Raw genomic sequence first — 24,345 nt, 5'->3', positions numbered from 1 at the left:
CCTGTACGATTCTTCCTTTACATCCGCATCCTTCCTACCTTAATCCTTCTTTTATTCTGTGCAGGACGCGGGAGAGAGCTGTTGGTCTAATACGTCGCGAGAACACGCACAGTCGTCACTGCTACCTCGAGAGAGAACACCACCAACACCACCACAATGGAATACCCACGCCCACCCCAACAAGAGTCGTGGTTCGCGCCCCTCTCAATCGACCTCATCGTGAAGGTCTTCAAGATCACCTTCTTCCACCCCTTCGTCTCCTGGATTATCCCTCTGTGCTTCCGCGCGCAAGCTCTTCCCTACGATGCCCCGCAAATGATCGCCTCCATCGCTTGGGCGACCTTCATTACCCTCTGTTGGATGGCGGGCATCATTAACCAGCGCGTCGCTTACGGCCTCCCCCGCGAGGTCGACCTCTCCGAAGAAGTCATTGTCATCACCGGCGGCGCCAGTGGTCTGGGTCTGCTGATTGCCGAGGTCTACGGCATGCGCGGCGCCACCGTCGCTGTGCTCGATGTCAACGAGATGGAGAACGGCGAGGCGCGGGGCGTGACGTTCTACAAGTGCGATGTCACTGACAAGAACGAGGTCGCGAGGGTAGCGGGAGAGATCGAACGCGAGGTAAGCTTCCCAACGTGCTCCCCATACGATATCACAAATCACTGACAGTCCATCTAGCTCGGCACACCAACCGTTCTGATCAACAACGCAGCAATCGTCAAGGGCAAGCCCCTCCTCGAGCTCGAGATCTCCGACATTGAGCGCTCCATCACCACGAACTTGACCTCCCACTTCATTACGCTCAAGACCTTCCTCCCGCAGATCATTCGCGGCGGCCAGGGCGGCACAATCGTCACAATGTCCTCGGTCCTCGGACACCTCGGTGCTGCCTCCCTCACAGACTACGCCGCGGCCAAAGCTGGTGTTACCGCCCTCCACAAGTCCCTGACCGCCGAGCTTGCCGCCTCCCACCCCGAGATCCGCACCATCCTCGTTGAGCCCGGCCAGCTCTCGACCCCGCTCTTCTACGGTGTTCAGACCCCCCACGCTTTCGTCGCTCCCGTTGTCGAGCCCGTGGACGTGTGCAAAGAGGTCGTTGCGGCCATCGACGCGGGCCGCAGTGCGCACGTGGCGATGCCGCTCTACGCCAGGTGGATTCACTGGTACAATGTGCTCCCCGCGTCTGTTCAGCAGGTTGCGAGGAGGGTCGCCGGTGTAGATACCTCGATGAAGACTTTCATCGGAAGGCAGGAGAGGGGCATGAGTGAGAAGAATGGAAGATTGATTTAAGGATGTTGCAAATACCAGAGGACCTTGCGGCGCCGGCGTCGGGCGGGTTCCGTAATCTCAAGCCGCATGTACAGAAACGTCTCAAGACATACATGAAATATATACTCTAATTCACGTTCAAACCACATTGAAGCTTAACTGTCTACGTGCTGGTCTCCTTGGACTCTTTGCCAGACAGATCTGCGGCCGGAGAAACCCTATTCAAGCCATCCAGTTTCTTGTACGTGAGTGTGTCGAGGTCAATGCCATCAAGAGCGCGTGCCTACCTGTGGTTTAGCATGTTTACCTGTTGATAGCCAAGAAAAGAAGCACGTACGCTGATTCCATAGTAGTCTTCATCCAAAAAGTCGATGCCCAGACTCGAGCCGCAGCTCCCGCAAAACATCTGGTCCTTGGTCTTGGTGTTGAAACGGTAGTTGGTGCACTTCTCCCGTGAGCCATCGTGCCAGGTGACGTCCTTCTTACTGGGGTCTGCGGTGGTGGTCAGCCATTTCGGATGCACAACAGTCGTGCAATAATGTGCAACCAAGACAGACGTGACCGAATTTAAGCCACAAGAGAAGGAAAGAGAGGAGGAAAGAAAATCCCAGACTCACATGTGAGCAGGTAGCCGCTGCGCCGGCAGATGGAGCAGTTGCAGTTGAGCACCTTGTACCCCTCCTCCAGGGGCGGCGAGAGCGTCAGCGAGAACTTGACGTTGCCGCAGTGGCAGCTCGCGTCGTATGTCTTGGACGGCTTGGGCGCTTCTTCGGCGGACATTCTGTCTGTGTTGTAGCCTTCGATATTCTTAATTGAATACGAGCGGTGTTTTTTGCAATGCCGAAAGTTATAAGTGGCGTGGTTGATTTGGCGGCCGTTTGTGTGTGGTGTTCGTCTTAATTTGAGACTTTGGGGCAACAACAACTTGAAATTTTGATTGCTAGGAAGGGCGTGCAAGACGGTTGAAGATACCAATTGCTTTATAATCAACCAGGCACAATAAGCCTGCTTTAGGGAACACTACCGCGACAGGCGAAATTGTAAGGATTCGTCGATTGTTTTCACTGCCACAATTATCCGTCTTATCAGAGTCCGAGACCCCCTCTCGAAGGGCGTCACCTCCGCCACCCTTGTCATGCTGAACTGCTACCTGCTGCGTTTACTAGCATATGCCCTGTCCACAGTGATTTTGCTGTCAAGTCATTATTTCGTCATGTGTCTTTCAAAATTCAATTGTAGGGCCGGGTGAGCTTCAAAAGACAGTCTGTTGTGTCACAGCTGTCCCGGCCTGTCATTCCCGGCTGGCACACCAGGATTGCGGGAGGATCGACTAAATGCGGGGGTTCCCGAAAGACAAAGAAATTGTCAGATTAACTTCCATCAGACTTGATTAGCAGTTCGGGGGAACCATAAACTATATCAAAATGACAGTTTGGTCAGTGCGTGCGTTCCACGGATGATCGGCCGATTAGCCTGAACCTTTCATTTTTCTTAATTGAGCCTCTCTTATGAGACCGGCTACATTTCCTGTGTACTTGATAACTTCAATTAAGGACGATGGCAGTAGAGAGAACGATGGTGTAGAAGACGATAGTAGAAGGAACATTAACGATGGAGGTAATATTGATGACAATGGTAATATGGAGTATACATGAACCCGTCACTTTAAGACAGCAAAAGAGGGTGTTTTTGTTCTCATTCTCAATTTCTCTATTCTCATTCAAGTGTAACTAGGATTATTATATGGGTAAATGGTAATAATAAAAAGGCAAAGGCAAGATGGTATCATCAGATGAACGATGCTGTCGTAAACCTTTCCCAAATCAACATGACGCTGAAACAACTTTTTTGGAGTCCCCTCCCTTCCCTTTCCCTACTTTCCTGGCCGGTGGTATCTTGATGCAAAAAGACAAAAGCCAGAAAAACCTCGCTGGGAAATCGAGGTCACATATAAAAGGCGTACATATATACACCATCGCATACTTTGGAGGCGGACGGTTTAGACGGCGTTCTCGGCCTTGTTGCCGCTGGTCCTCGGGATGCTCGAGGGCCCGTTGACGGAAGGCGGCTTCTCGTTCTCGTGGCTGACGTGTCCGTTGGTGAGGTCCTCGACGGGCTCCTCGGGCTCGTCGGCAGGCGCCGCAAAGGTCGGGGCGTACGCGCTCTTGGCGCGGATCTTGTGTCCCCAGATGTAGAAGATCACTGGGATAGGAGCAAGGACGACAGCGACGCAACCCAGGAGGGTCGAGGCGTACTCGATTCCCATGCCGTTGAACATGTAGCTCGCAAACAGGGGGAAGCCGGCGCCGCAGAGGGAACGGAGGAAGGTGTTTCCAGCAATGGCAGAGGCAGCGAACATGAGATAGGCATCGACCAGGTAGTTGAGGGCCTGGAGGAAGATCGACATGAGGCCGAAGCCGGTGAAGAGACCGCTAAGGGTGGGGACGATCCAGTGGATGTCTGCACGGTAGCCGGACCATCCGAACCAGAAGATACCGGCTGAGAAGAAGATGCCGCCAGCGATGACGCTGGGCAGACGCCATTCGGGAATGGGAACGCCGTTGTTGGCCTTGAGCTTGCGGAGATACCAGGGTTGCTGAAGGAGGACAGTAACGCCAGCAATGAGCTGGCCGGTAATCATGCCAAAGAAGGTCAAGCCGGACTGGCCAGCGTTGAAGCCGTGAATGCCGCGGAAGACGAAGGGGTATGCCGTCAGGAAGAGATACAGGAGTCCGTAGATGAAGGCCATGTACACGGACAAGGCGGTGACGATGGGCTCTCCGAAGAGGAGGCGCATAGGACGAGAGAAGTTCTTGTTGACCAGTTCCTTGAAGTCGACCTCGATTTCCTCCTGCTTGGCGTGAATGCCCCAGTTGCGAGTGCGACGGCGCAGCTCAGAAGCCTTGCTGACCAGGATCACAGGCGGGTATGTCTCCTCGAGGAAGAGCAAATCCAGACCGAAGGCGAAGAAGCCCATAATAGCCGCGAGGTACTCAGTCCAGCGCCAGCCAAGGTGAGACTCGACAATGTAGCCACCAATGAAAGGAGCCAGCAGCGGACCAGTGAAGACGGCCATTGAGAAGACGGTAATAGCGCTACCACGGCTGCGGTTGTCGAACATGTCCGAGAACACAGCCGCTACGACAGCCAACGGGCAGGCGCCGAAGAATCCGGCGAAGAATCGGGTGATGAGAATAGTCTGAAGATCCTTGGCAGTAGCGGTAGCAATGGAGAATACGGAGAAGCCAAACATGGCGAGGACTAGTGGCAGTCTTCTGCCCTTCAGCTCGGAAAGCGGCGCCCACAAACTGGGTCCAAAGGCGAAGCCCAAGACGTAGAAGGAGACACCAAGCGTGCCTACAGTTGTCGACACGCCATACTCAATCGCAATAACCTGAGTTGCCGCGGAGAAGATACTGCTGCAGAATGCGGCTGTCATCGTGGTGAAGCCAAGCATTGCGGCTGTAAGTAACCTGCACGCCAAGACATGTTAGCGACGGCCCTGAGGTGGAGCGCGTGCGCGCAGGTCGCACAGGATGTCATCGACTTACTTCTTCTTCAACGGCCAGTTCTGCGCGTGCAGGGGGTCGTTGGGCCCGTCGAATTCCACAACGTACTCCTCCTGTTCGGGCAACGGCGGCGGATACGGCTTGCCGGCGCCCATTTGCGGGAGCGGCCTGTTGGACTGCTTGCTCTTGATGCTGCGGCCGACGGTGTTAGAGTGCTGGCTGCGGGCCGTCGCGATGCGGCTCAGGGCCGTGGGGTGTCTTTCGAGGTCATTCTGAGTCGAGACGCGGCTGATGCCGGTGCCGGTGCGAGAGAACGGGCGGCGGCCGGTGGATACGGAGGACGCGGAGGATGAAGAGGATGCGGAGAGAACGCGCTCGATCTCGTGGCTCTCACGGCCGTGGTAGCGTTCAGGAGAGGCGGCGCGCTCGGCGGCCGCGATCTCGCGGTCGACTTCGTCCATTGCCATGTTGGACGAGCCGATGGTGTTTTGAGAGTTTGTGGTGTTGCTGAGTGAGAGAAGCGCAGATCGCTGGGGTGTGTACTGCTTGTGCTAGAGCTTGTAGCTAAATACTGGCAGGTACCGAGGAGCCGCGGATAATCCAATTGATTTCAAAGATACCCCAATGCAATGCAGAGCTGTGTTGTACTGTTGCTGAGTGGTAGCTCGGAGCTATAATGCAGGCGGCGCGTGTTGGTGACCAGCTACGTCAGAGTAAAGTAATGGGATCCGATCTGAAGCTGTCAGAGTAGTGTGGGCGCCGGTCAGATTTTGGGGGTTCTAGATCGGTGGCGACGAGAGGAGAGCGCGCGCGGACTCTGGAGGAGGGGTAATAAACTGGAGATGATGAATGCGCGATCCAGAAGAGAGTGATGGTGCGGCTTTTCGTCTTAAAGAGGGACGTGTTTTCGATTCTATCTGATTCAAGAAGGGCGTGAAAAGTTCAGATGAAAAGGAGTTGGGTATTATTAGTGAGCGAGTGGTGGGTTCCGGTTTGTAAGTAGACAAGAATAGGTAAGCCAAGTCACCTAGTTGTACCAGGTTGCAAGTGGTGTATGGGCTATGGATACAATGAAAAGTGCGAAAAGGCCGAGGGCCAGGAGTTAGTCGGACGCAGGAGAGAAGGAAAAAATCGAATATGGCAACGAGGAATGACTCTCCTCTCAGCTGATTGGGAACTCGCAGTGCAAATCTCCCCGGTTACCAAGCCAGGGGAGGAGGGAAGGAATGGGTCACGGAGTCCCACTTGGGCTCCCAAGTCATGCCGGTTCCCTCTTTTTTCTTTCCTTACTCTCAGCTTCAGGTAGTCGGCAAGCAGCTCGGCACGAAAAATTGCTGAAAGAGACCTACACTTGGGAGAGTGGGTGGGCCCGGACGGGGCCGGAGGCGGCACCCGGCAATGGCCAGTACAAATGCTACATCGTAAATACCTAGGGTGGTGGTGGTGGTGGTAGGGAAGAGGACCCTAGCATGGGAAAGGAATTCGGTCTACTACCGCACTTTTGCTTAGATATACGTAGGCCATTGAGGCGGTGTTGTTACAGACGTCCCAAGACTTGCCCACGGGTTCATCAAATATTACCAATTGGGATGGCTGTTGCGTTGACAAACTTTGGGTTCCCATGTTTTAGACTTCCATCATCCCAACGGGAAGGCAATCGCTTCGGCAATGGCTCACGGAAATAAATTAGAGCCTAGAGTTGAACAGAGTTTCTGCGGAACATTCCACAGTCCTCGGAAAGGCTCGAGCAACCACCAGCAATCTTGCAAACAAGAGTCGAGTCAAGCAGAAAATCAAAAAGATTGCTGGCAGATCTGCTGTTTCTTCCGTTTCCTTAACCCCCCGGAAACCAATCAATTTGCTGCCACACTACCGGTCGGATCCGAGGCTAGACGATGGGGCGGGCTAAAGCCGGGTGATGTCATGTCACCGCTGCAGCAGCTGGACTTTGGAGTTAAGACGCGGACGGGAAGGGGGAAAAAAGGAACGAGTAAAAAATTTCCACACATGGGGCGAGGTTCTGGACCGCCTCCCTCAAACTTCGGCCCCGCGCGCTCGCCTTTCGGAACGATGCACCCACCCGCACACACACACACACACACACACACACACAGCCAAGATGCAATCGACTGACACTGAGGTCCCTTTTAGTCATCAGCCTTAAACGTCACCTTGCTTGACAATCGACACACAAGCTGCTGCACTGACTAAAACGTGGACGCCGCGCCACGGCATCCCCGCGAGTTCCATCCTGTACACTCTCGGCCTCGGCTCGCGTGTTTACAGCGCCGCCGAAAGATGGAACTAGGGGGGAAAGGATGCCGCTGGATCGGGTCAAGCCGCGCGCTGTGCGATCTGCGAGTTGTGCAGCTTCACCGTTCACGCAGATCTAGCCGCCAGCCGTCTGTCTACCTGCATTCAAAATGATATAGGCCTCAGGAGGATTCGACAATGAGACCTGATACGATTGTTCTCTGCTAGTAAAATTGAACAATACAAAAAGGACGATGATCGTGGATCCGCCCTCCATCGCAAGCGTCCACCTTGCTGACGGCGCCGGGGCTCTTTCCGACCCTGCCACCGAGGCCCAACGCCCAGCCCAATGCCGCTTCTTACCGCTATCCGCTGGGCTCCCGATGGCCACCCCGGAGCGGAAGATGGAATCTTCGTCTAAACCCGCCGTCAGCCAGGGGTGAGAAAATTCCGAGCTGCATGGGTTGGATGTGGTATGTCTCCACCATGCTCAAATTTCTAGAAAAATCTCGAACCCGCCCTGCGACGCTTTCCCGCGGCAATTGAGACACGGAAATATCAGGACGTTTCTTTAAACATATACAATAGTGTGTAGATTTTGCGCGATGTATCGCTAAAGAGTCTAGTGTGAAAAAAAAGTCCATCCAGAGGGTCCCTCAAGTGCAAGGATCCCCGATGCAAATGCAGGTCCACGGCAGATCGAGGCTATCGTCGGACCCCCCAGCCGTTCTCGAGCAGATTCGTTGCCTCTTCCAGGCTCAGTCCCGATGTCTCGGGATAGATCCGCCAGATCAGCCCGTATCCCACCATGCACACTAGGGCGTACAGCACAAACGTCCACGACGGACTCAGCGCGTCCATCAGTGGCAAGAAGGTCAGCCCAACGATAAAGTTGGCGCCCCAGTTCGTCGCCGTCGACACGCCACTGCCGATGGATCTCACGGCCAGCGGAAACAGCTCACTCTGCATCCACGGGACGTTGCCCAGTCCGAGCGCGTACGACGCGACGTACACCATGATGCTGATTAAAATCAGCACCGCGGCTCCGCGGTCTCCGCCCGCTCCAGCCGCCGAGCCGGCTTCGGTGACTGCTACCGTCTCGGTCCGGAGGTCAATAAAGGAGAAGCCGTATGCCGATAGCATCAAACCGGCAATCATGAACGGCAGGGAGTAGAGCAGAATCTTGCGCCTGCCGATGCGATCGATAAGACACAGCGCCGCAACCGTGAACAAGAAGTTGGTGACGGCGACGCTGAGGGATGTAAGCGTCGGTGTTCCGAAGCCAACCATCGTGAAGATGGTAGCTGAGAAGTACATGAGCGAGTTGAAGCCGCACAGCTGTTGGAGGCCCTGAAGCAGGCATGTGATGACCAGCGCGCGTTTGTTTCTCGGGACTGCAAAGAGCTCTTTCCAGCCGCCCCACCATTCCAGGCGAGGCGTTCCCTCCCGTCTCATGACCTCTCGCTCGTCTCGAATTTCGATTTCGATCTCCTTGACCACAGATTCGGCAGCTCTCATGCCGCCTACGGTTGAGCCGAGAACCTTCTCAACAACCTTCTTCGCCATCAGCGACCTGCCTACCATGACAAGCCACCTGGGCGATTCTGGCATGAACACCAGAATAGCGCATTGCAGGCCCGCGGGCAGAGCACCCAGGCCCACCATCCATCGCCATCCAGTCGACTTGTCGCCATAAACCGCAAAGGCCCATCCGATGATGTACGCGACCACTTGGCCTAGTGTGATGAACAAAACATTCATAGTTACGAGCCGGCCGCGGTGGCTGGCAGGGGCAAGTTCGGCGATGTACAAGGGGACCACGAAGCTCGCGGCACCAACTGCCGCGCCGACTATGGATCGGCCCAAGACCATGGTTGTCACCGTGCCACTCCATGCTTGCAACAAAGCGCCCACGATGAACAGGATATCAGCCACGAGTATCACGCGCTTGCGGCCAAGCGCATCAGCGACCACGGACGAAAAGGGGGAGACGAGCAAGGCAAACAAGGCGGTGCTGGAGGTAATGATGGACTTGTCGAACGACGTCAAGATTCGGTTCGAAAGTGAGGTATCGATGGAAACAAGCGTCGCTGAAATCACGCCGGTATCGTCTGCGCTCAACCGGGTCAGTATTGATTTGCTTCCAGTCTTTCAGCACGGGCCAAACGTACACCCAAACAACAGGCCGCTGATGCCGGCAGCAAACGTGAGTAGCCAAACAAAGAGACTCGGTCTCGACTGAGTGTTCTTGAACGACTCGGGAAGCACGTCCGCCTCTTCGTCCTCGCGATAGTCCAGCTCGTCGTCGCGGTCTGGACGACCGTCCATGAGCGGAGCTTCCATTGAATCGGGCATGTTGTTGTTATTGTAGACGCAGCCGGGGAGGTTGGGTGGCTGCTGGAAAGGAAAAAACGGGTTTCAAAAAATCGACCTGGCGCGTTCGAGAGAATGGAAAAGGCGGCCTTTCAAAAGGCCATGCTGGAGAGATAGTTTCGGCACCGTCGGTCGTCGTCAGAAGGGAGGCAGTTCACAGTTAAACAATGACGGGATGCTGGCCACGTTACTCCCTGAGAGCCGGGAGCTGGGGCCTGCGGGGCACTGGTCACCGGGCCCATGCATTCTGCCTGTTTGCCAGGTACACGGTCCGCCATTATATCTGCAGTGGAGGGGAAGTACTCCTGTATCTGATCAAGGCCCGCGACCAGTCACCTTCAACTCTCTGTGATTCCGAAACTCGGCAGCTGTTCACCGCCCTCCACTGTAAAGCACTGATCATTTCATGAGACGTCAACACCTTCCAGGTTTCTCTCACCTTGATTACTCAGGGCAATCAGGATCGTCAATCAGCGCCCAAGACTGCTACTGATATCGCGCTTATGTAATGCGGCTCGCGACAGCAACCTCTGTCAAGGCGTCTCTCGTCCAAACTCCAGTTCTCCCGATTGTTTCGGTAGTCTCAGGTCGCGGCTCGTTCTTCCAGTCATGGCAGCCCGCAGGTCTAGATCAGACTCTCCGAGGCAGGACTCGACGATGCTTCTCGTATCGACTTTTTGAACTTGATGCCCGTGTCAACTTGAGCCCAGCTGTATGAGTGGCAGATGTTGGCTGTCGTAGGGCTGAGCTGTGGCTGTTGAATACAACTAGAGGCGGATGAATTCAGATCCTTCTTAAGAGTGACTCGGAAGCCAAGTACCGGTCTCAGGCGGAGAATGTCTGATATAGCAACAAAGGATTGTAGCGGAAAAGCATCTGGGCAGAAGGGAGGCCCCGGAGTGAAAGCAAGCGAATAATTCCTGCGGGCGCTCAGGGGAGTATGACCTTGCCAGCCAGAGGCATTGTCACGCGCTTGGCTCTTTTCGTAGACCGAAGGGCATTTGGCTGACTAGCCAAAGAGCCAATGAGCGGTGAGATTAGTGGCACGACAGCATTGAAACCTCGAAACTATCTGTGTAACTCTTGAACGACACAACAATGTTGCTTTGCAGGTCAATTGAAGATCGTGGTCCCAGCAATAGTGTCATGGGCTTGCGGCGTCGCCAACGGCTTGAACGGCATCTGGTGACACTTGCTGCGTCGAGCGCCCTCAACGCCCGTTTTGCGCCTTCCAAGACAACGCTCCGGCCAATGAGACGAACAAGGGGTTCGAAATGTCTCCCGTGGCTTCCCGTGCCAATGGCCAAGGTGACTTAACGCGCCTTGGCTCCGGCCTTGTGCCATTGCATACTCAACCAGGGTCTTCTGCGAGCTTGAATGACTTCATCCGGACGTTGTCAACGGTTTGGCTCACGATGTCAGTTGACCGGTATGACTTGCCGAAAGGTTCGCTGAATTTGGAAACCGCAGCGGCGTTCGCAGAAGGCCGGGTCCCGATTCAGCCAGCCGATCGTCCTATAAGCTTGTTGGGCAAGGAATGGCGGGCTGTAGCTTGTCCCGTTAGACTCTTGGGCTACATTTACTCGTTGCGAGTTGTAACTCTGTCAGATGTCAGAGCAAGACGAGGCAGGGAGCTACTGCGGGCGAGACCTTTTCTCGCCCTGAGCTTGCGAAATTGAATGTCGCCTCGGGCTTGCCAGGGTGTAAGCATTGGCTGTGCGGCCTGAACCCACACGTCGAGGACAACTTCGTGGAATGAAGCCCTTCTTTGTGATCTGTCAGTAGATGCGGCATGTGTCGAGCAGTCTGGGGGATCGTCCCCGGGGTGACTTCTGGAATGCTCGGAAGAGGACAGAAAAGGCGTGTCTCGGATCGATCTCGAAAAGGCACACAAGCTCATCAGATAAGCCCTCGGTTGATGTCATTCTAGATTGATGGGAAAGATGGGATAAGTTGGGAGCAGCATGGGCCATAGCAAGACGCAGAGATTGAGGGTGTGCTGAGAAAGAAACAAGCTACCTTACGTGACCGACTGCCTTCTGAGTTGTTGATGCGCTCCAGGAAATAAGGTACTCGGCGGGCAAGAAGAATCATCTAGATGAAGGTACCTGTACTTGCCCCGTGCAGTTGGTGCTTGGGGACGACCATCCAGTGGAGCTGGCTCGACCCCACTGGACCATGCCTGCCCGCTGCAGTCGCACTCAACGTCCAGACCTCTTACCTAGACTTTCAGAGGCGACCCTTCACCAGAGTTGGAACAGGGGACCTGTTGGTCGCCGTGCCGCCCTCGTCCTGCGGTCTGCATCTTGATCCTTCGCAACCTTGGAACTCCATCTTCGATTCAGACAACTTTCCTCTGCTGCCAAAGGCCCAATCAAGACCGCCGAAACTATTCTGAATTATCTATCGCGTCGATGACTTGCTGATAAATCAGGCCATCGCCCACTCGAACTGCAGCTTGTTGCCCGCTAAACTCCGATAGCCGGTCTGTCGGCCGACGACATCGAACAACAGGTGCGCGGTAGGCCTGCAGCTTATGCTTCTCGCGACATGTCCATTTCGATCATATATGGCCCAATGCAGAGTTTAGCCAAGACAGCGCCCAAGAACGGCAAGCACAAGTATTCGACTCGGACTACTCCAGGACGCCTTCCCCAAGTCGGCGACCACCTTTGTCGATGGTCACCGGATCGAATGTCTCTCTACACTCACGAAGCCGGAGAGCCTAAATTTACCACGGGAGCAAGACAACAAGAAGAATGTGCAACGTTGGGTGTGATTTGGGAATCCTGGCGACGGCGACCAGCCTGCCGGTTCCCACCGCCGCCCTCCCGGCGGCCAGACTTCTCAAACGCCCGCTCGTCTGCGCCGTGCGGCCCTCCGATTTGTCTGTTGGCTGTGAAGGAAGCCTGTTCGCGGACCCTACGATCGCAGTTCCCCGCTGAGACAGGTCATTCTCGTGTCGCTGCTCGTCTCATTCTGTTCTTGCCTGCTTCCTCTCATTGCACGGCGCTTCCGGAGGTCGACAAAAAGCACTTTTGTTCAACGACCTGATCACCACAACGTCTGTACGACTCGGGAAGCAATATCGGGTGGGGGTAAATCCTCCAAAGACCCCTAGCAGCCGCAATTCGCATTGGGAATACCCCACCAGCCCACGCCATAGGCTGGACATGACGTTGATCTTCCCCTGATGGAGGGGACCTCAAGCATCTCTGGCACAGCGTGCGAGAGTCAGGCAGAGGGTTGGCTGCGCGGGATTGGGAGCGTCACTGGTGTCGCGTGCAGTCTACAGCCTTCGCAGCTTCAACGCATGTCAAGCTGCCTTCCTGGCTGTCTCCCACCAGACACGGAATAGGGGATTATTTTCCACACTCAGCATGCTGTGTACCCCAGCCGACGGGCGATCCTCGCCCTGCAGCCCCAGTCTACGCTACTTTCAGGCGGTAGTGGACGGTGCGTGCGGTGTGACATCCCGCGAGCAAAGAGCCTGGTGTGCTGCCAAAAATGAGTGGCGTTTCTTGCAGGAATGACACCAAGGCGTTGACAACAGCCACTCAGACTCTACAGGTTCTTATCTTTCGCCCTATCGAGCCAATGGACCACGGACTGATTCATGCGAGCTGAGGGGGTTAGAGTTACCTAGACAAGTCCTAAAGGCGGCGATAAGCCGCCAGACACAATCAGGTCTTGAAGCTATCCATCTACCAGATCGATCTGGCGAATGCTGACACGGCTTTAGCTTCAGGGAGCTAACACTAACCAACATCAGAACGCTATCTGTATCAGGGCTATCTCCTAGACGACTGCAGGTCTCTTGGTCTGATACGAAGCCCCCCCGTGAGGACGTGGGAGGCGTGGGAAGCGTGGGAAGGCTGTCATTGTTGGAGCTGAAGACTGGGAGATGGATGTCGGCACACAGAGACAGAGCACAGAGCGTGGTTGGAGTTCTCGAAGGACAGGGCGAGCAACACCACAGATACAGGGCAAGGACAGGTACAGTAGGTACATGTTGGCCGCAGTGGGTCATGTACACGGTACGGTTGCAAGTGCCCGCAGAGACGCAAAGAGGCACGCGAGAATGAGACTGAAGGCTCATGCACCTGAGTTTGCGCCCGCAAGCCGGGGCTGTCTCGCTACGTTGAACCATGTCGGGGTAGCGCTTTCTGCCTCTGCTACCACTGCTAACCTTGTCCTCCGCTGTGCCGCCCGCTGCGTGCCCAAAGGCAAAAGCCAAAAAAAAAAACGCCCCATGCTAAGGCACCGACTGCCAATGGACTGTCTCTGTGTACGAATGTGCAGTGGACTGCGGAGAGGAACATGAGGGCGGGTGGGCAAGTGCAGGCGGGTGCCGTGTTGCTGGAGACGGGCAGGCAGGGTCCTGGTGGGCAAGGTGGTGGATCGTTTTGGCGCTCTGGATGAGGTTGCTGTTGGTGAGGTACTGCGCAGGAAGTACCCGTAGCCGTGTGTACCTACCACAGGACCTGGATGTAGGTACGTTGCGTCGCCCGTCCATCCGTCAGTCAAGACAAGATGCGGCTTGCCTTGGCCTTGCCTTAGGTAAGTGAGGTAAGGGTAAGCTGCTTAGTGCTGTCTCCTCCCATTTACCTTTAACTGAGGCCTACCGAACCACCAAGACGGACGGACTCTCGACATGGAACCGTCCTGACAAACCGACCCGACGCACCTCAGACCCCATGAAATTAATCCCGTTCCCGTACCGACCTGATCTGCTTCGTCTCAAACATAAACCTCACACACCTCCAAATTTTCATTGAAGTTGCTGCGAAGCCCTGCCCAGCCAGCTTCTCAACCTGCGCCGCCCAGCCCAGCCCAGCTCCCGAGTGTGAAGCTGATTCGGGCTTAAGAGCACGGCACGCACGCGGTTATGCAGCCTGCGTCGTCAGCGTCCTAGGCGGCAGGCACGTCAGAGCATTTCCAGGGGCAAGGAACGACGAAGCGACCCAAGGCGAAGGTTCCGTTCCATCGAGACGAGACGGCCACACACGCCCGGCCCCGTGTCCGACGAGGCTGATTACCGTCTATCACCTACCTCCCACCTCCCACTATCACCACTACTGACTGTTCAACATCCATCATGGGTCAATGGTGGGACACCGCGAGGATTGACGCTACCGTCACTCGGCAGTTCGTCTGCCAGTACCTTTTGCCTGACGAAATAGAGCGTTTAGACCGACCTCTGGCCTTCGGCGGGGGGCTGACTGACGGCACTTACTGGGACTGGATCGACTCCAAGGCCAAGCGCGTCTTCTTGATTCTCGTCGACCTCAAGATCCCGGACCAAATATTCGGCATCATTGACGACTCGTGGGACGACCATGACCTCCCCGTTTCTATCGAGCATATCGAGCGCCTGAGGTTAACAGCCACCAAGGACGACAAAGTCGAGCGCAAGTTCTTCATCCGCCAGTTCAATTACCTGCTGAAGCCCTTCCAACGGGGGGACCATATCGTCTTCAACGACTACGAAATCGTGCCCCTTGATGTCATCGAGCGCCGGACGGCCGGGAACACCGCCGTCGAGAAGGTACTCCTGCCGAACTGTCCAGGGCTGGTTTTTTACCGGCGCCGGATCCCTATTGGGAACGGCCCGAGCCAACTAAGTCGAGGAGAGTTTATCGAAATTATCAACAGCATCAGAGGGATCCAGAATGACCACTTGGTCTCTTATTATGCTTCTTATACCCAGCACGGAGCTGCATACGCTCTCTTCACGCCTGCCACGGACTCTAACTTGAAGTCCTTTCTCGGCAATACGCCATCCAATTTCAAGAATTTTCCCAAGAAAGAACGGAGGCGGATGGTGATGAACTGGATCCTGTGTCTCGCCGACACTCTTGCTTACCTCCACAGCCGAAGGCTCTCCCACGGAAACATCAAGCCTTCGACCATACTCTTTACCAACCAGCTTCACATCTTCTACTCTGATTTCACGAGACTTAACCCCGCGATTCTTGCAGGGTATTCCGACAAGAACTCATTCGACCGAGAGTCATACGACTATGCCGCGCCAGAACAGTGGTTTCGTCCAAGCGGCGGCCCGACCAGTCCGATGGGACGAAAAGCGACTTTGGCCATGTCGACGTCTCCAGAAACGCACACCAACTTCTCTATTCCCAGGAGCGACAACCCCAGCAGTCCGAACGCAATGCTGAGCATGCCAAACCCGCAGCTTAGCCCGCAAGCTGCTGATATTTTCTCCCTCGGATGCGTTATTCTCGATCTCATGAGTTTCCTCGTCAAGAAGACGACAAAGAGCTTCGCAGCCCACCGTGCCGCAAAGCACAAGTCTCCTGGCCGAGGAGGCGCGGTACTAGACTCTTCATTCCACAAAAACTTGGGCCAAGTCGAGTCCTGGATGTCCACGCTAGCGAAGGAAGCGTCAAAGAAAACGTCCGAGTCCGAAGGCGGAGCCGTGTTCAAGGGTATCGTCCCGTTGATGCACATCGTCGCACGCATGCTGTCCGCGAACCCCAACGACCGTCCCCCCGCGTCCGAAGTGCAGACGCAAATCTACCAGATTCTGACGAAATACTGCGACATCACCGAACCACACTGCGTCCATCAGTATGGAGGATGGGACTTTGGCATGTCGCAACTACGCATCCAAGCCGTAAGCCCCAGCTCCGAGCTGATGCCCCAGCCTATTCGGCAGAACTCATTGTCTCAGCCATCACGGCGAGACAGCGGAAGCCTGAGTGGAAGTATCAGCCCGCGAGGTCTGGCCCACTCGAGGACAAACAGCAGCGGCGGCATGTCGAACAACAGTGGTATCAGTAGTGCGGCTAGCAGCGAGCATGACCAGGACCGAGAACTCGGGGCTGGGTTCACTGCCTTGCGGAACATCCGGGTACCACCGGTGAGATCGCCGGGACCGTGGGACTCGAGCCCCGCTGTTCCGGGCGGCCGCGGCGACCAAGCCCCGGTGTACTGAGATGGTTGAAAGAACGTTGTGGGATAGTAAATGGCGCCAATGCAACTATGCAGTCGTCGGTGATTTGGAGTTCATTCTTTTTCCCCATTGGGTTGGCGCAGTTGCGATATCGATACCATACCAGGTCACCTGGGTCTTGCATCAGAATCTCTCAAGTAGACAAAAAACGGAGGAAGGCGTCCACTATTGGAAGGAAATCTTGGGAGATGTTTGCGTGGTTTTTCAGGTGTTTTTTTGCTCAGCGATACCTCTGCCGCGGTTTCTTTGACGCAGGCAAAGTCTGTAACACCCTGTCGGAGCAAAGTAGGCGGAAATGGAAATGTGTTGTTTCCTGGGAGACCTCTCTGATGTCTTGATTTGTAGTGACTACCGGTTGAACATACTTTCTTTTTTGCTTCCCTTCTCATCCCAACAATGTAGGACAATGCCGTGAAAGAAGCAAAGACGACCGACTGGCTATGAGGAGCCTGCGTTCATTCGTATGAGGGAAATACTACAGGAGGGAGTGTGCACCCGTGAATGCAGAAGGAACAAACTGTCTATCCAAGCAGGATTCCGCCAGATGGACTGACCATCCCTTTTGTAAAAAAGGCACTCTCCCTCTCTCTCCCATATGCACGCGTAAATACAGGGAAGGGCGAATCCGACGGCCTCCGGGGGGACTCGCTGGCGCCGCCGCAGCTATGGCATTATCTGTACCACCTGTTACGTGATGCTATTTCCTGCCGAATGGGCAGTTTACATGACAAACAGAAAACCAAAGAGGCTCAGCAGGGGCCCCGGAGGCTTTTCCCGCGGAGTGGGACACCGCTGCAATATTACCACAGTGGTGGTGGTATTCGTAACGGTGCTGCGTTTATTCTGTCCAGTTACCTGCCAGGCGAGCGTTCAACAGCATTGCATTAAATTCATCAGTTCGTAGAGGTGACGCTTCTTCTGGGTGAGATGGCTTTCCCATGTTTTCTGATCGGCATTGAGTCGGATCAGGTTGCCCGTCAGCAATGCCAGGCGGTTGGCGGCGCTGCAGGGAAGTCTATCAGCGACCTCTGAGCTCTCGCGAGCACTGCAGGCCTACAGGAACTTGTGTTGCTGCCACAGAAGCCTGCACTGAAAGTAGCCCGTCTCGACTTGCGGCCAGCAAGGGTCAGAACCCAGAAGCTTTTCCCACTCAACTTGTGGCGGCTTCTTCGCCTGTTTCTGGCCATGCGGAAAGATCTCTCTCTGGAGCGTGCGGAAACAGCATTTTGGCGAGCGTCTCGGCGAGAGGAGAACAGTAGAGCTACAAAGTCTCGGATTCACCTTTTCGCTGACCTTGGCTGTTGGGGTCCGGCAGCTTCGGGTCGGGGTGCGGTAGGGAGGGGGCCATCTTGACCGGCCTCGGTGTAGAGCTTGCCCGACGTTGAAGCTCTCCGCACTTTGGCTCTGCCGTCTTCTGTGTCCTAGGGAAAGCCAAGACAATGCGCTGCGAATACCAGACGACTAAAGAGAGTCTTTGGATCGTCTAGTCTCGTTCGGGAAGAGCGTGTAGTGCTTTGTGTCGTCGAATTCGTTATCGTCGCCAACGCCGAGACCGATCGGCCTCGAGGTGCACGCCGTTCGCTTGGCCTCGTAGACCCTTCTTATTCCCCGTTGGACCCCTTCCCGGTGTCGACATCGACCCCGCCTGCAATCCTGAGTCGCTCTGACAGACGCGGGGTGAGATTTCGGACGGAGGGTTGAGTCGGATGGTGTTGTCGAGGGGGTTCATTCCACGTTTCAGTGTATGCAAGACGCCGACCAACGAGAAGCGTATGTGTTTGGCATTTCCGCTTTCATCTGTGATCGAATGATGTTACGGAGTCGGGGTATCGACTTGGTTGCAAAGTCTCACATTGATCGAAAGATGCAATCGGTGTTACCATTGAGTCTTCCTTTTGCTCGTATCAGTCGTCCGGTACGAAGCCGAGTTTGCTTCGATAGTTTTCGTTTGCTGGTTGCCTGGACGAATGCGAGACATCATATGGATGTATGCGGCGCATATGCTGCGAGACGTGTCACCGATGCAGCTGACGGTCCACCGCATAGGGTTGAGAGGCCTCTCCCTCTCTGCATACAAACACTCTCCAGCACCACGAGCGAATGCGACAGGCGATGACAGTCGCGGTGGAGCCGAGGAGGCTCCCAAGAGACACCCAACAATGGGGATGCTGCAACAACGGAGTCTCCCGGGCGTCGGACTGCCTCACAGAGTTGCAGCGACAGGGAACAACAGCTATTGCCCGGATCCACCGGTGACGTTGAGCCTTGAAGCGCCCTTTTTCTGCTCGGTTTTTCTTCCCCACCTGCTCACTTTGACATTTGACCCTTAACGAGCCCGAGTGCTTCTCAAACGAAACAGCCGCCTGGGTTTCTGGTGTCTTTTTTTGCAATCACCGTTGCAACGGCAGCGGACAAGGATCGAGAGCAGAGGATGGAACCAGGGTTAAGCTTACCCTGGTTCGCGTCAAGAATTGCCTGACTGCAGAGCCAAGAGGGATTTGAATGGGACGCTACGCTGAGTGCGTTGCGTCATATTCATTATGACAGAGACGCTATCAGCAGGCCGACGCCTTTTTTGCCGTGTTGCCGCCGTCGTCCACCATTGGGGGCCGTGAGGAATAGAAGACAATTTCAAGCCGTGCCCTAAATGTGGTGTAAGTGTCGCTAATCTGGGCGATGCCCCCGTAGGCCGGTCCAGATGAGAGCAGGCGAGGTGGAAGAGAATCAGAGCAGAGCGAGGAGGAGATTAGGTCGTCGCGTTGCCATCAGTTTCAAGCTAAACACAGGCGGGATTTCGCCGTTGAATTGGTTGCCCCCGGTGAACAAGGACAGGCCGAGAAACAAACCGATTGTTGGGCCCCTAGAGCGACATGACTCTTGATTGAGAACGCGGTAACTTGAAAGAAGGAAAATGCCAAATAGCAGCGTGGCGATTAAGAAATGCCGCTGTTGGCGTTTGTCGTCCGTCTTTTGGTGCTTTTTGCCGGGACGCTAGAAGCTCTTCTGGCTGATAACCTAGCACGCATCAGTGAGAAAGCTCGGTCCGTTTCCCGACCCCCCGACTCGTGGCGAGGAAGTAGCTGCGTGAGGCTATCCTTAGCGGAACAGGACACGACAAGCTGCGGGCCAATATTCGGGTTGGGACAGCAATGGTGCGGGTTGGTTGGACAGCTATCAGAGACGGTGTGGCTTCGGGTGGGTGGCGCGCGGCCTCCGTCCGTGGTCGTCGTGGGGGGATACAGGAAGAGAACAGCAAGTTTTGACGACGATCGCGATCTTTTCTTCCCTCTTGATCGGCGTCACCTTAGGTAACGTGAGGTTATTCCGCTCAATTCCCTCTCCCCGCTCTGTCGGACGGCATGTCTGAATACTGGAGAACGGGAGAGGGAGACCAGGAGGAGCGGAAGGATTCTGGGGAGCCCATCAGCCCTGGAGAGAAGTCGTCATATTCCATATCCGTCGAGTAGGCCGAGAGACGCGTCGACGTCTTGCAGAGTCGCATGGTGGCAGAGTGTGGCTGCCTGCTTACTGCGGCAGGCTGGTTGTCTTGCGTCAAGGCAGGCAGGCTCGTTGCCCCCAATGAGGCCGTCCATGTCGCAAAGAACCAGTCAGATCCTGCGAGTTCGCGGCCGGGCGAGGGCGACAATCAAGATGCCTTAGCTTGCCCCCTGGCCCGCCGCCAATGGCACAACATGGCGCACCTCCACTGATCCAGACCCATGCAGCCGCCCTTGTTCAGTTGCTTCAAGCTTGAACTCCTGAGTCCTTGTTCGTTTTCGCCCTCTTGTCGCACCCCTGTTGCCGGTCGTTTTCACCCTGGCCGGGTCGTCGCTAGCACCACAGCGAGCTCCAAGCTCCGACTCCTGCCTTAGTGTGAAGTAGGCATTTTTCTCTCTCATTCGTTTGGCCCTCCACGTGTGTGGAGAGGTGGGATGCGATTCCAAAAAGAGAAAGAGAAGAGCGATGTGAGAAGGGCGACAGGGGGAGTGGGAAAAAATAACCAGGGCCATGTTGTTCTTGCTCATTCGGAGTGTGTCCCGCGTCGAGCGCACCAGCAATAAAACAGCTTCTGTTCCCCATGCAATTGTCAGTCACGTCACTCGAACCGAAGCTGCTCACCTACGATACTCCAGGCCTTCTTGCCTTCAAGGTTGCCCTTTCCCGCCTCACCTTGACAGTTCTTTAGCGCGGTTGCTTCGATTGTGAGGTTCTGCCTGATTGTCGTTTGCGTCGAGAAGGCTCGTTGGGTCAGCCGTTGCGCAGTTGTGGCAGTGTCGAGCCTGCAACGGAAGGAATACGTATTGGGGGTTCAGCTTTGGGATAATCGCAGGGAAGGAAGGGCCAGAGACACCAGCAAGGACAAGGAAAGAGACGCCAACAACGGCAACCACAACCACCACAGACGACAGTCGCTACCTGTTAGGCCTACCTGTATGCCTTGCGAAAATTGCTGTTGCTCGATTTATTTTAGGCGTCTCTCGTCGGAAAAATCACTACAATCCTAGACAGCAACATCACCAACTTCACATTGTTCGACTTGCACGCTTTTTTGGGCCTTTTTTTGGAGCCACAGCATTTAAACATCACCGATCATCGAACCCTCAACTCTTACGAAACTTGCTATCACTAGCCGAAGCTTGTCGTCAGCTCGAACTGCGGATCGTTCCTCACCATGCGAGTCGCTAGCATCTTCTCGGCGGTGCTGCTTGGCACAGCCGCAGCGCTCGCACCTATTGAAATCCTCGGCAACAAGTTCTTCGACGAGAAGGGCAGACAATGGTTCATGAAAGGTACGTGCCAACCGTTCGTCTCTGTCACTTGACTCGTTTCTATGCCCTCTGCCGTCCCCGCCTCAATTCGTCGTCCTCGTTTACAGAACGTTGCAAGCTGACGCCATCTGCAGGCATTGCCTACCAACTGACGCCAGGTTAGCCCAGCTCAACCCTTTGCACACTTACACAGCATCCCCTCTAACATGAAGCTTGTTCAGATGATCCGCTCGTCGACACCGAGCAATGCACCCGCGACGCGGACCTCATGAAGACCCTGGGCACCAATGCTATTCGTATATACCATGTCGACCCCGATGCTAACCACGACGGCTGCATGGCTGCTTTCGACAAGGCTGGCATCTACACCCTCATCGACCTCGACACTTTTGACTCTTACATTCTTCCGGTAAGTTTGACCCCAACGCAGCCAAGAGCTCCCTTGCTGACGCGTCATGTAGAATACTCCCTACTGGAACGAGACACAGTTCAATGCGTACGCCAAAGTCATGGACGTCTTTGAGAAATACGACAATGTCCTCGGCTTCTTCGTTGGCAATGAGATCATTGCGCTTAACAACCAGTCTCAGGTTGCCCCTTTCATGAAGGCTGCTGCACGCGATATGAAGGCCTACCGCGACAAGAAGGGTTATCGCAAGATTCCCGTTGGCTACTCTGCGGCCGACATCGCTGAGTTGCGACCCATGCTGCAGGACTACCTCACCTGCGGTGGTAAGCCAGAGGACAACATTGACTTCTTCGGACTCAACTCGTACGAGTGGTGCGACCCCAACACCTACAACACATCCGGTTACGCAAACCTCCAGGCCATGGCTGAGCAATTCCCCGTTCCCATCTTCTTCACTGAGACGGGATGTATCACCGGCGATGGCCCGCGGACTTGGGACGACCAAGATGCCATCTTCAGTCAGCCCATGGTTGATGACTGGAGCGGAGCAATGGTTTACGAGTGGATCTATGAGGAGAACCGCTACGGTATCGTGTCTTATGGCCCTGAAGTCTCCAAGACGATTACCACCGGCGATGTTTACGACGGCTTCACCCGCAAGGGCACTCCGATCCCTCGTTCTCCAGAGTTCCAGAATCTCCAGTCCAAGTGGGCTACGATCACACCCACCGGTGTCATGAAGTCCGACTACAACCCAAGCAGCGTCTCTACCCGAGAATGTCCCAAGGCCACCGGTGGCTGGCTTGTCGACGGCAATGTCGCCCTGCCAAGTCTTGGGGAGACCTTCAAGGGCAGTTACTCTTCGACGCCAACAGCGGAGCCCGGTGCAAGCACATCCGCTTCTGGCTCTGCAGCGCCGACTGAATCTGCAAAGTCCTCAGCCCCCGAGAGGCCTTCAGGTTCCGGCACCAAACAGATCGCCGGCATGGCAATCGGTCTTGTCGGTGTGATGATCTTTTTCACCGTGTGGATGTAACCTGCACACGGAAATCACTTTTCTCTACTTGTACATTTTGAACATATACTTTCACGACGGACGGAATCACGGCTGATACCCACTTGGCGAAGACACGATACCTTTCTTTCTTCTTTCTACGGCATGGCATTTGCATACGGCGTTGTTGTTCTGGCAGGCATACAGGTGTAGCCTTATGTCGATTTGTACACAGAAGTCGGTGCGGCGAAGGAGCCACAACATGTGCTGGTGCCCTGGACACGATGGGTTGGAGTATTGCTTCGGGTGCTTTCTGTTCTGCATGAATTGCGAGCAGGTTTAATGACGGTTTAATCGATAATACCCGGGTGGAAAAAAAGAGATACCCAGGCGTTGTTTACGAGAATACATAGACAATGACGGAGTTGGCTTTGAGCCCTTTCAATAGATCCTGTCTACACGTACGATCGTTGCCCCTTCCCATCTAGTGACTTTATACAAAGTAAGACCAGTAGTCTCGCCCTCATCTTTTTGTGACACGTTAGGGGTAGGGAAGAGCCCAGCTCATATCTACGAAGGACTGGCTATTAGGCGATTTCGACGATGAATACCTGACTTTGAGACCTCGCTTGCCTTGAGCATCAGCCATCGCCAACTAAACATCATCTTTCGGCGTATAGGTTGATACTTCAAGCAGAAGGAGCCAGTTTGACTCGGTCCTAGATTACAACAGCTGTCCGCAACGGATTTGAGGATGGGTAAATTCGTCGCCCGTCAATTCAACGTCACCTTTCGAAGAATGCTTTGATGCATCAAGAAGAAAGAGTAGGGGAAGAAGGAGCGGGCAAGACTCACTCACGGCAGGGGCTATCCACGACGCTTCCCAAGACGAATATTTCGTTCTGGATCCTAAGTAGCTTGCCTTTGGTAATTACCACCGTCAACTCAAGAGAACCTTCCGAAGTGCTCTCTGAAGCTCCATGTCGAACCAGAAGGAGCGCTCGGCTCATTTGCAGAAGGCGACCATCCACGATGCTTCCGACGATAATTACCTAACTCTGGGTCGTCGATCCGTCGTCAACAACATCGCCGCTTGAATTGTTTGGATCATACCCTATTGCTGTCGATTTTCCCCAGCTGCCACCCTTCCCGCGTTTCAATCTCTCTGCATCGAAATGGACGACGATACTCCTGACCCTGAAAAGCACATGAGAAGACGAGTACACAGGGCTTGGCTCAAAGGCTTCGCCAACGGCATTTGTGTTACGGCCGCGACATCCTGCGTCGTCCTCGTTTCATGGGGGCCAATCGAGAATCACATAAAAAAGCACCGTACTCAAGACAATGCCGCACCTTCACCCGATACAAACTTGTCGAGTACTCCTACTCTTTTCAACAACACTGTTTCAACAAATGAGACGTCCATTAGCGTCCAGACGACACCTCGACCGCTGCTCATGAGGATTAACAACGCCGGTTCCGGTTCTGGATGCATATGCGAGGCCGGCGTCGGGGACGGCGATGTTTTCATCTCCGCGGGGGCATCTGAAGAGTGGGCAAGAAACAACGTGTTACCATGGGTTGCAGCTTGGGTCGCGTGGCAAATCATCGAAAACGCTTAAGAGACCGAGGGATCAAGCAGTCATAGGACAGTGATTGGCATGAATCGACGATATGGGTTGGGGGAAACATTGCGAGTTGGGGGACGAGAAAGGTCCTGATGGTGCAAGAGACACAGTGGCCATGGCAGCAACGCTAGTTTCGAGGTCATTCTTAGGATGTATGCTTACTTGGAA

The 24,345-nt window shown here is 54.8% G+C and overlaps 8 protein-coding genes across 8 annotated transcripts; 3 read left to right on the top strand and 5 right to left on the bottom strand.

Moving 5' to 3' along the window:
- Positions 1–156: 156 nt before the first annotated feature.
- Positions 157–1,290, top strand: dhs-3 (the record flags this gene model as incomplete). Its single annotated transcript, XM_036634937.1, has 2 exons — positions 157–621; positions 679–1,290. The coding sequence occupies 2 exons, from the start codon at positions 157–159 to the stop codon at positions 1,288–1,290; spliced, it is 1,077 nt and encodes a 358-aa protein (XP_036499421.1).
- A 142-nt stretch (positions 1,291–1,432) lies between these two features.
- On the bottom strand, positions 1,433–2,049 carry CENPVL3 (Centromere protein V-like protein 3; the record flags this gene model as incomplete). Its single annotated transcript, XM_036634936.1, has 3 exons — positions 1,433–1,552; positions 1,607–1,761; positions 1,887–2,049. 3 exons carry the CDS (start codon positions 2,047–2,049, stop codon positions 1,433–1,435), a joined length of 438 nt encoding a protein of 145 aa, XP_036499422.1.
- A 1,219-nt stretch (positions 2,050–3,268) lies between these two features.
- CGCS363_v003086 (putative transporter) lies at positions 3,269–5,245 on the bottom strand (the record flags this gene model as incomplete). Its single annotated transcript, XM_036634935.1, has 2 exons — positions 3,269–4,742; positions 4,821–5,245. The coding sequence occupies 2 exons, from the start codon at positions 5,243–5,245 to the stop codon at positions 3,269–3,271; spliced, it is 1,899 nt and encodes a 632-aa protein (XP_036499423.1).
- Positions 5,246–7,736: 2,491 nt separating this feature from the next.
- itr1-0 (Myo-inositol transporter 1) lies at positions 7,737–9,386 on the bottom strand (the record flags this gene model as incomplete). The annotated part of the gene is made up of 2 exons (XM_036634934.1): positions 7,737–9,142; positions 9,203–9,386. 2 exons carry the CDS (start codon positions 9,384–9,386, stop codon positions 7,737–7,739), a joined length of 1,590 nt encoding a protein of 529 aa, XP_036499424.1.
- A 1,597-nt stretch (positions 9,387–10,983) lies between these two features.
- CGCS363_v003084 (uncharacterized protein) lies at positions 10,984–11,498 on the bottom strand (the record flags this gene model as incomplete). Its single annotated transcript, XM_036634933.1, has 3 exons — positions 10,984–11,005; positions 11,055–11,170; positions 11,424–11,498. The coding sequence occupies 3 exons, from the start codon at positions 11,496–11,498 to the stop codon at positions 10,984–10,986; spliced, it is 213 nt and encodes a 70-aa protein (XP_036499425.1).
- Positions 11,499–14,502: 3,004 nt separating this feature from the next.
- CGCS363_v003083 (uncharacterized protein) lies at positions 14,503–16,359 on the top strand (the record flags this gene model as incomplete). Its single annotated transcript, XM_036634932.1, has 1 exon — positions 14,503–16,359. One exon carries the CDS (start codon positions 14,503–14,505, stop codon positions 16,357–16,359), a length of 1,857 nt encoding a protein of 618 aa, XP_036499426.1.
- Positions 16,360–17,908: 1,549 nt separating this feature from the next.
- CGCS363_v003082 (uncharacterized protein) lies at positions 17,909–18,260 on the bottom strand (the record flags this gene model as incomplete). Its single annotated transcript, XM_036634931.1, has 2 exons — positions 17,909–18,174; positions 18,230–18,260. The coding sequence occupies 2 exons, from the start codon at positions 18,258–18,260 to the stop codon at positions 17,909–17,911; spliced, it is 297 nt and encodes a 98-aa protein (XP_036499427.1).
- Positions 18,261–21,049: 2,789 nt separating this feature from the next.
- gas2 (1,3-beta-glucanosyltransferase gas2) lies at positions 21,050–22,591 on the top strand (the record flags this gene model as incomplete). Its single annotated transcript, XM_036634930.1, has 4 exons — positions 21,050–21,167; positions 21,281–21,304; positions 21,368–21,555; positions 21,608–22,591. The coding sequence occupies 4 exons, from the start codon at positions 21,050–21,052 to the stop codon at positions 22,589–22,591; spliced, it is 1,314 nt and encodes a 437-aa protein (XP_036499428.1).
- Between the last annotated feature and the right edge of the window lie 1,754 nt (positions 22,592–24,345).

The sequence above is a fragment of the Colletotrichum siamense genome, assembly GCF_013390195.1.
Source record: "Colletotrichum siamense strain Cg363 chromosome Unknown KSG_Cg363_contig02, whole genome shotgun sequence".
Lineage (NCBI taxonomy): Eukaryota > Fungi > Ascomycota > Sordariomycetes > Glomerellales > Glomerellaceae > Colletotrichum > Colletotrichum siamense.
Note: the sequence above shows the minus strand (reverse complement) of the source record. Positions and strands in the feature narration are given on the sequence as shown.